The 10,493-nt window shown below is 45.7% G+C and overlaps 1 protein-coding gene across 4 annotated transcripts in view; it reads left to right on the plus strand.

Annotated features, from left to right (window-relative positions):
* Positions 1 to 9,451: 9,451 nt before the first annotated feature.
* The window catches only part of TBC1D30 (TBC1 domain family member 30), an 87,379-nt gene continuing 86,337 nt past the window's right edge, over positions 9,452 to 10,493 (plus strand). For 2 of the 4 annotated variants that reach the window (XM_075931080.2, XM_025188268.3), the window contains exon 1: positions 9,452 to 9,978. In XM_075931080.2, coding sequence (XP_075787195.1) covers positions 9,594 to 9,978 — 385 coding nt within the window. In that variant the 5' untranslated portion in view covers positions 9,452 to 9,593. The remainder of the gene's footprint in view (positions 9,979 to 10,493) is intronic. The other 2 variants (XM_025188265.3, XM_025188266.3) reach the window with 1 other exon arrangement.

The raw sequence follows: 10,493 nt of genomic DNA on the forward strand, positions 1-10,493 counted from the left end.
GATTTAAATATCCCCTGCTTCATTTGTATAAACATGGCTGCCGTTTTTTTCCAGTTCGGGGCTTTGCCAGAGAAAAGTGCCAGTCTAGACAGGATCTTTCGGAAAATAAAGCCTTTTCCGAAAGATCCCTTATTCCTCTTAAAATCAGGAATAAGGGATCTTTCGGAAAAGGCTTTGTTTTCCGAAAGATCCTGTCTAGACTGGCGCTTTTCTCCGGCAAAGCCCCGAGCCGGAAAAAAGCAGCAGCTATGTTTATACAAATGAAGCGGGGGATATTTAAATCCCCTGCTTCATTTGCAATTCCGACTTGTCTAATCTGCATCCCTTTCCAGAAAAGGGGTGCAGTGTAGACACAGCCTAAGGCTATATCAACACTGCAGCGTCTTAGCAGTAAGCCCTTTATTTCAAAATATAACGTGGTTTGCTATTTTGACGTCCCTGTAAACCTCATTCCATGAGGAGTAAGGGACATTTCAGAATAGTGGGTTATTTTGAAATTGACTCGAAATAAGCTACACAATTTGCATAGCTGAAATTGTGTAGCTTATTTTGAACTATGGGTGCAGTGTAGACACATCTGTAGAAGCTATTTTATGTTTAGCTAGAAGCCATCTTGTATATCAGAAACCATTTCAGCTTTTCTCTCAAGCACGTAGACCAGAGTGAACTTTCTGTCACCCCGTGAGAAGAGGCCTACAGGATGGGCTATTGGTATGTGTTAATTGGGCTGGTTGGGACAGGAGAGGTACTCCCTCGTACCTGTCCGCCATCTTGTTGATAAGGCTTTGTTTTTCCAAATTTAATTGAGGATTTCTGTAATTGATGCCCTGACGTCAGACTGTTTGGCTAAGGGTATAAAGATACTAGGATTGATTGTATTAGCAGCTTTACTGGGCCCGACTTTGCTGGGACCACGTTTGGCTCACTTTGCTTTACTGATCAATAAAGGAAATCAGTTGTTAGCCGCCTAAACAGAGAGGAGCGTGTTTTTGCTTCGACAATTTGGAGGTTCCACCGAGATTCCTAACGCGCCACTTGCCCATATGGACGGACCGGCACTCCACTTCCAAACCTCTCAGAGCGCTCAATGGAAGGTAAGGAGATACCTGTTATGAAATCTCCTGGTGAGGGCTTAGGATTTGGAGTGCCGGCCGGCCATCGGGGTAAGGGGAGCTACGGAATTCAATTTTGTGGAGTGGCTAACATTTTTGTCTGTCTGTGTCTGTCTTTGTCTATTAGGCCTGTCTTATGTGTCACAGTTCCAAAAGGTCTCTAGTGAGGCAGCCATGTGCTGGACCCTCTGTGTTCGGGCGCTAAAAGCTGGTGTGGTGCCATTACTCTCTCTCGGCACACGGAACTGTGGGGAAGCTTTGTTGTCTCTCTCTGTTATTTGTGGGCGTAGTACTGACCTCTGAGGCTAACCCCAGGCCATAGTACCCCATTCCGCCAGGCTGTCTCCAGGCGCCAGGACGTGGTGTTCTGCTGGGCTGGGGCAGGTGCTGGAAACCCCTGTGAGCCAGGTGGACTTTGAGTCCAGTGCCTCGCAACCAAAAGGGGGGGGGGGACCAGTGCGAGCAGGTGAATTCTTAATTCGGTGACTCGCAGAGCAAGCAGGCGGATTCTGATTCGGTGAGTCGCAGAGCAAGCAGGCGGATTCTGATTCGGTGACTTGCAGAAGAAATAGTGTAAGCAGGTGGACTTTTAGTTCGGTGCCTTACAGAATTAAGCGCGCACAGAAAATGGGGGTAGGTCAGTCTACAGGAATTCCAGTGCCTTTATGATAAGAGCCTTCTGGTATAGGATCCTAATGAAGTCTGATATTAAGTGCCGGATGTCTTAGGGCAGCGCCACTTAATAGAAACACCCATGAGAATTGGACAATAAAGAAAGATGCATCTAAATGTGGAAACTGTAGGAAAAATGTGAAAAAGGAGAAAAAAAATGTGTGTGAAAAACGAGTATGAATGTAATGAGTGAAGAATGAATGCCGCTGCATAGGTCTGAGACTTGAGCTGATCCCAGCTGCACCAGGGCTCTCCCACGAGGGAGCTCTGAACGCAAGGAGGGGGGTCAGCTGAACCTTGAGACTCAGCGGATATGTGAGGGAGTGACGACTCCCTTTATTTCATGAGCTGCTATGGTCTGACACTCTAGACCCGGCAGACTCTTTCTTTGGAGTGTGTAAAGTTAGTTTAGGTGGGGGTTAGTCTAAGCACCCCCCCACTCTGCCGAAAGGCACCCCTGTGTACTACATGTACGTGCATAATGGTCCAAGGACCTGTAAGCATTTAACAACTTGGAAAAGAGGAAAAATTAAAGCCCTGAGGGATGAAAGTAAAGCTCAAAAAAGCAAAAATCCTCCTTGCAGTAAGATAGGTAACTTAAAAGTTGCTGCAGCACCTCTGTGCCAAAATAATGCACAAGAAGTGGGGAAAAAAAAAGAAAAGAGATTTCTCAGTTGGCACACCCATATCAACCAAGCTTGGGGGGGAAATTTGGCACAACATCACACCTCTATCCCTCTTTATAACACATACACAGATAGAGAGGAAACATGAAAAATAACTGAAAGGAATTAGCTCTTCCCTTTGAAAACACGGGCTCCTGTAACAAACTTGCCCGATCCAAAGCAAAACACAAAGTTTAAAATAAGTTTAACAGTTTAAGGAAAGTGTTCCTCCAAATCCTAAGGGGGAGGAAAAAAAACGTGCTTTAAGAAATGACTCCTTGTTTCTTGCAGCCTCTTTTAATCATCTTAGCAATGAAACAGTCAAGTTAAACATTTGGCTACAGACACTTTGTTAAATCTATTAAAGAGAAAATAAGGAATTCTACTGAAACTTAATTGGTTAACCACATAAAAGAATAGAATCTATACATTGTAAATTTGTAAAACCTGCACCCTAAGGGTTAAATGTGTCTTCCAAGGAACCTAATTATTGTTTAAAAAAATCCAAGCCCAGAAACTTCACAGTGTTTCTGTTCAAGGCCGAGCTGATAGCACTTTGGCTTGCTTTCATATACAAGGTTGTGTGTGTCTGCAAACTGCCTGTCTGTTCTGGAAGGGGGGGAGCACTGTCCCCCATAAGTAAGTCTGTAACATTGCATGTGATTCTTTTCAGGAAAGGAAAACCTTTTTGCTTGCTGGAATAGTAACTAGCAAGCACCTTGTTCTAAGAGTTTCTGTAGCAGTAAAAAAAAGCCTGGTCTGCAGTACAAGAGGGAAACTGAGGCATGCCACCTTTAACTTAATAATTAAACAATGAAGTAATTTACTCAACCCCTCTGAAGCTAGCGTTCAAAATAAAAGCATACCATTGGGTAACAGCAGGCTGATCAAAAAGTAGCAAAAATCTGTAAAGAAAAAGTGTTCTAAAATATAATGCACCACTCCAATGTGGGTATAAATGTTTTTTTTGTCTTTCAGATCATCAAGAAGCGCTAATATCATCTGAAAATTAACTGAAGAAAAAAAAATCATGGTTCTGTCTCATGACATAATAAGTTTGTGTTCTGTGTTCTGTCCAGATTTGTCTTGTGTGTGTCTTAATTGTGATATATGTATTTCTAACATTGTTGTGTGTACAATATTGTTGTTTTAATGAAAGAATAATTTAAGTCCCTTGAATAATCTTAACTGCGTGCTTTACACAGATGGCTTTTTTGCTTTTATAATTTTAGTAAAGTTTTAGTAGCAGGCTATGCAGTTTGTACTGTCTAGAATGTAGTGAAATCTGCTCCTCTACCTGCTATTTTTCCCTTCTCTCCTACCATCGCCAGCTCCTTTGCCGTCTCTGTCAGAACTGGCCCTCCTGCAAGACCAAGCCCCAGAATTGGAAAAGCAGGAGTGGAGACTGGCAGGGTGCACCTTGCAGCCAGACCATTTATGGTGCAGCTCTGATGGCCACATTGTTACCCCAGTGGTCTTGCTACCTCACCTTGCCTCTGTGCTCCATGGATTGTCGCACGTTGGCAAAGGGGGGATGGTAGCAATCCTTAAAACAAAATTGGTTTGCTCCCAAATTCTCCCAAGCAGCCAAAGATTACTGTCTGGCTTGCCCTGTCTGCCAAGCCCACAACGTGGGTAAACCTGTAAAGACAGTTCCGGCAACCAGACCTCCGCCTTTGGGACCATTTCTGAATTTACAAATGGACTTTATTCAATTGCTTAAATGTCAATCTTTTGAATAATGTGCTGGTTATTGTTTGCTTGTTTTTGAGATGAGTAGAAGCTTATTCCTGCAGGAAAGCTGATGCCATCACAGTGGCAAAGAAACTTCTAAATCATTACATCCCATCATGGGGAATACACCTTGTGATCTCCAGTGATAAAGGTACCCACTTTACTGGGCAAATTGTTCAAAAAAAACTGGAAAAGTACTACTCTACCAGACAAGCACTGCACTGTGCATGACACCTGGAGAGCGCAGAAGCAGTAGAAAGATGAAACAGGATTTTAAAGAACAAACTTGCTAAAATATGTGAGAACTCTGGCTTAACATAGATAGTAGCACTTCCGATTGCCCTAATGAGCAAGAGAGCCACTCCTAATCAGAAAACTGGACTCAGTCCACATGAAATTGCATGTGGCCAACCTATGAGACTGTTAAGCAGCCCAGAAATTAACCTGGCTGATGCCACACTTGTTAAAGGAAGCATAGTCAAGTATTATCAGAAACTTATGAGGTGTGTACAGTCTTATCATTCACAGGTAAAGGACGCCTTCCAAGAGGCCCCGACTGAGCCGTGCCATAAACTACAACCAGGAGACTGGGTTTGCGTGAAAGTTCACAAGCGAAAGACTGCCCTGGAACCCAGGTGGAAGGGTCCCTACCAAGTCCTTCTGACCACCCATACTGCTGTAAAGTGCGAAGGATTGCCCACTTGGATTCACGCCTCTCACTGCAAACTGGTTCCAGCGCCTACAGAGGTTGGCCCCAACAAGGAGCACCGCTGACCTGGTACCGGAGACCCAGGTCCAGAAGCAGACGGGGATCACCACAGACCTGGTACCAGAAACCCAGGTCCAGAAGTAGACGAGGATCAGCGCAGGCTTGGTACTGGCAATCCAGGCCCAGAAGCAGACGATCCTAAGAGGCCGAGGCCAAAGTACCAGCTGCGGCCCAGAAGAACCTGCCAGCGATAGGTGAAGCAATCTACGAAGTCCTGAAGAACAGCCAGCATGAGGCTGGACAAACAATTCATGTTGAGCTTATGCTTAGTCTTGTTTTTAATACCTAGTAGTTATAACCTATATGGTTCAAATGTACTTATGCTTTTAATGAACCAAGTTTCCCAAGAATTTAATTCCACAGGTTGCTGGATATGTGCTCACAGTCCTGTACATTCAGAAGGAGGCATCCCAATGATTCCAGTCCCACTAAACAACACTCAAATGAATGGCACACTGTTTAGTGAACTAAGCCAAATGATACTTGGCAGGATAAAGGGTTTACTAACCCAGGGTATATCCGCCTAGCCTTGACCCCAATTGGAAAGTACTGCTGGACATGTAATGGTTCAGGAGCCAGGGTGAGAAAAAGCCAAAACCGAATGGCCCTAGACTATGTCCTAGCTAGTAAGGGCGGGGTTTGTGCCTTAGTAAGAAGAGAATGCTGTGGGTATATTTCTGACACCAGCAAAGAAGTAGAGGAAGATGTCTCAGAGATTGAAAAAAACTGTGGAACGCCTAAGGCAGGGGGAAGACTGGACCCTCTGGGATTGGTTGGGAGGCTGGTTTGGACATGTGGGAACTTGGATTTTGCAAGGTATAGTTTTAGTATTAGCTATATTCTTTTGTGCCTATTTTTGTTTCTTGCTAATCAATTGCTTTATTTCTTGTATTCTGGAAAACACAAGACAGACCCTTACCAAAGGGAATGTGGAACTCGTGATGTTAAAATAGGATGAGCAGAGAAAGGAACAAGAAATGTACATAAATATTTTAATGGAAAATGGAGGTATAAAATGGTTTCAAGGTTAGCCTTTAAAAGGCTAAAAGTGGGGAGTTGTAGAAGCTATTTTATGTTTACCTAGAAGCCATCTTGTATATCAGAAACCATTTCAGCTTTTCTCTCAAGCACGTAGACCAGAGTGAACTTTCTGTCACCCCGTGAAAAGAGGCCTACAGGATGGGCTATTGGTATGTGTTAATTGGGCTGGTTGGGACAGGAGATGTACTCCCTCGTACCTGTCCGCCATCTTGTTGATAAGGCTTTGTTTTTCCAAATTTAATTGAGGATTTCTGTAATTGATGCCCTGATGTCAGACTGTTTGGCTAAGGGTATAAAGATACTAGGATTGATTGTATTAGCAGCTTTACTGGGCCCGACTTTGCTGGGACCACATTTGGCTCACTTTGCTTTACTGATCAATAAAGGAAATCAGTTGTTAGCCGCCTAAACAGAGAGGAGCGTGTTTTTGCTTCGACACATCCTAAGAGAAAAAAAGAGAATGCAGGGAGAAACCATCACCGGAGTGGGGGTTATCCTATTTATTGCACCCAATGTAGCATGCATGATTACCTATCCTATGGGGACTGTATACAAGCTTTGGAGACCAGGGTGGCAGAGCTGGAAGAACTGAGGGAGGCAGAGAGGTATATGGATGAGACTTTTTAGGACACTGTACAGTAATCCCATCTCTGGTCAGACAGTCTGGCTGTGTCTAGACTACATGACTCTGTCGTCAGAGGCATCTAGATTAGACACATAGGCAAAGTCAAATGAAGCCGCGATTTAAATGATCACGGCTTCATTTAAATTTACATGGCTGCCGCGCTGAGCCGACAAACAGCTGATCAGCTGTTTGTCCGCTCAGCGCGCTAGTCTGGACGCTCCCCTGCCGACATCAAAGCCCTTTGTCGGCAGCCCCGTTATTCCTCGTGGGATGAGGTTTACCGGGGCTACCGACAAAGGGCTTTGATGTCGGCAGGGGAGCGTCCAGACTAGCGCACTGAGCGGACAAACAGCTGATCAGCTGTTTGTCGGCTCAGCGCGGCAGCCATGTAAATTTAAATAAAGCCGCGATCATTTAAATCGCGGCTTCATTTGACTTTGCCAAAACAACAAATCTACACGGCTCCGTCGATGGAGCCATGTAGTTTAGATGTACCCTCTCTGTGCTACTGAGGAGAGTGAAAGTTTCAGGAAAGGAGAACAAGCAACTGGAGCAGAGGGCAATTATCCCACAGTTGGGATCTTCCTTCCAGATGATGTCATGGTATCCTTTCATACTGAGGATATCTCTCCAGGGAAGGGTACTCCAATTATTAGGAAAAGATAGGTGTTAGTAATCAGGGATTCAATAATTAGAAACAGACAGCTGAGTTTGCAATGACCTGGAGAACTGGATGGTAACTTAAATGTCTGGGGTGAGGGTTGCAGATCTCTGGAGATATCTAGATAAACTTATGTATAGTGCTAGGGAGGAGCCAGTGGTCATGGTGCATATAGGTACCAATGACATAGGGAAAGAGAAGAGAGAGGTCCTGGAGGTCAAATGTAGCTACAAGTCAAGGTCAAAGTGATACATTTTTAAGTGCTTATATACAAATGCTAGAAGTCTAAATAATAATATGGATGAACTAGGCTATGTCTACATAGCAACATTATTTTGAAATAACTAATGTTATTTTGAAATTACAGCCTGCATCTACACAGCCGGCAGTTATTTTGACATAATGTAGAAATACTGTCAAGCTGGAGGACTTCTTGTTCCTACTCCTGTAACCCTCACTTTATGAGGAGTAAGAGAAGTTGGAGGAAGAGTGCTCTATTTTGAAATAAGTGCTGTGTAGCCAACACCAAAACTCGAAATAAACTATTTTGAAATAAGCTACACAATTGATGTAGCTCAAATTGCGCAGCTTATTTCGAGTTAAGCCCTGCAGTGTAGACATGCTCCTAAAGTGCCCTGTATTGAATGAGGCTATTAATATAATAGGCATCATAGAAACTTGGACTACATGTAGACTGCAGAGTTAAATAGGAAAAAGATACGCAATTTGCAGTATGCAAATTGCGTATCTTTTTCTGATGTTCTTTCAAAAGAGGCTTTTCCAAAATTTGGCACATCTACATGGTGCCAAATTTCAGAAAAAAATTCTCTTTCAACACATCCATTATGCCTCCTAGAATGAGGTTTACAGGGATGGTGTAAGAGTGCGTCTGCTTTTCCAAAAACTTTTTGATATAGACAGACACAGAACTCACAAATAATGTCTGTGACATGCAACTTAGGATATGTTGGGTTGCTTACTGCAGGGTATGTTGTAATTAATATTTTAACCAGAACATAAAAAACATTTAAAAAATTTTGTACCAAATGGATGCTGTTGTAAACAGCTGAGGAAAATGCACTGTGAATGATCTCTAGTCATAATAGACAAGTTTCTTGCATTGTTTTCTATTATTGAAACAGGTTGCTATTAAAATGGCTTCCTTAAAATGGCTGTACAGTAGAACAGGTCATCTTCAGCAACTTTTGTTTTCTTTTGAAAATAATATTGCTGTGGTAACTGAAAAACATTATCCTGTATGGATGACTAGGCTGAGGTGAGGACTGGAAAAAATTCAGGTGCAACCTCGTGAGTCTGCAGATTGTCAACTGAGAAAATTATACAGGAGCCTAGCCAAGAAATACACTACATAACACACATGGCTTGCTGCTCCCTGAGAGGTGGTTCATGTACAGTAGCACAAACGTATATACCAGCCTGATTGTTCAAAAAAGAAAGGGAATCAAGTGCTGTGATGTCATGCCATGGTTTAATGGCAGAACGATCACAGAAACAATGTTTTCCTTTTAATATTTAACAAAAAACTGTATTGGAACAAAGAAAACAGTGTACCCCCTAACACTACTTACTCACTCTGCAGTTTCTTTCCAGCCAGTCATTCATGTCTGGGAAAATTTAGCTGCAGAGCTAGTACTGAAAGTTAGTGTTGGTTTTGGGTTTTTTCCCAAATTCTTCAATGCTGAGTTTCCCCAGCAGGTCCAAATAACATTTCACTGGTCCCAGGACAAATTCTTAGCACAGTCTCCACCTATTTCACACAGGTAGATACATAGGTACAAACCTACTCTCATCAGGTTTACATAAATAACATTTAAACAAAGTCAAATATCCATAATTTAGTCTGCATGCTTTTTTTCTGACAGGTGATGGGCTTTCGGCTCTGTGGCCAATCCCCTCCCTTGGACCAGGCCCTGGGAAAGTTATCCAGCCCCCTCACAGAGATGCAGCGCGCTGGGAGAGGGTGCTGGTCCCCCCTCTGTGCGGTGTCCCCGGACGAGGTCCTTCCCAGCAGGTGCAATGTCCAGATCCTGTGCCAGAGTGGCGCGTACCACGCTGCAGGGATGGGCGGGGGGGTTGAATCGGGACTGCTGCTCCTGCTGGTAGAGGAACTCGTGTCAGGGACAGTCTCCCCCCGCTGCCCAGTGGAGAATAGGCCCAACCCGGAACTGGGCCGACGGCCGCAGGCAGGGATTGGAGCCGGAGCCGGAGCCGCGCTGCATGGCCAGGTGGCAGCTGGGGCGCGGCTGCGCCTGGCCCGGGCTGAGGGAGCGAGCAGCGGCGGCCGCCCCGGGGGATGGAGCTGCTGGAGATAGACCTGGAGGGCGGGAGCTCTTGGGAACCCGCGGCAGGAACCGGGAGCCCCGGGCCGCAGCGCCAGGGCGCCCGGGGCAGGGGCGGCAGCAGCGCGGACAGCCTGGCCGAGGAGGAGGAGGAGGAGGAGGAGGCTCCCGCAGGCAGGTCCCCCCGCACCTCGGCCCTGGTGAGCGGCCTGCTGACCGAGCTCTACAGCTGTGGGGGCCGCGCCCGGCACCGGGACAGCGTGGACAGCTCCACCGAGGCGTCCGCCGGCTCCGATGTCTTCCCCGGGGGCAGAGGCAGCAGCGCTGAGTCCCGCTTCCTCCACGAGCTGCAGCAGCGGCCGAGCCAGCGGCACCAGATCGAGTATCTGGGTCAGAAAGGTAAAGGCACGACCGGCTGCCTGTGCCTAACCCGCCTCCACCCTAACTATCCACCCGATTGGCACAGGGAGTCTCCTGCCCCCGGACCCCTCTCTCTGATGGCCTGGCCACCCCCAACGCAGCCAGGGTTTCCTGACTTGCAGTGCAACCTCAGCTTGGCCTGGTCACTCTACCAGCTTTGGGAGCTTTTTGTCTCTCAACTCAATAACCTTATCCCTACTCAGCCACTTCACTGACACAGGCAATACCCTGATCTAAGCCTGGCCTCATGATGCCTGTCCAGGACACCCTGATCATTAGCAGAGTTGTCTTGCACCACACCTCTACCTCATTCCTGCCTAGCCACTCCATTGGCACTGGGTGTATTCTGCCCTGCTCTCCCCCTTCTGTCATGCCTGGATATCCGATTGGAAGTGTTTTTTGGGTGTTTTTTATCTCATGCCCCTATCTCCATCTTGCCCAGCAACTCCATGGAAATGAATATTTCCTGCCCAGCCATCCTCAGGAACCAAGTA

Source organism: Pelodiscus sinensis, chromosome 1 (assembly GCF_052426305.1).
Source record: "Pelodiscus sinensis isolate ZL-2025 chromosome 1, ASM5242630v1, whole genome shotgun sequence".
Lineage (NCBI taxonomy): Eukaryota > Metazoa > Chordata > Testudines > Trionychidae > Pelodiscus > Pelodiscus sinensis.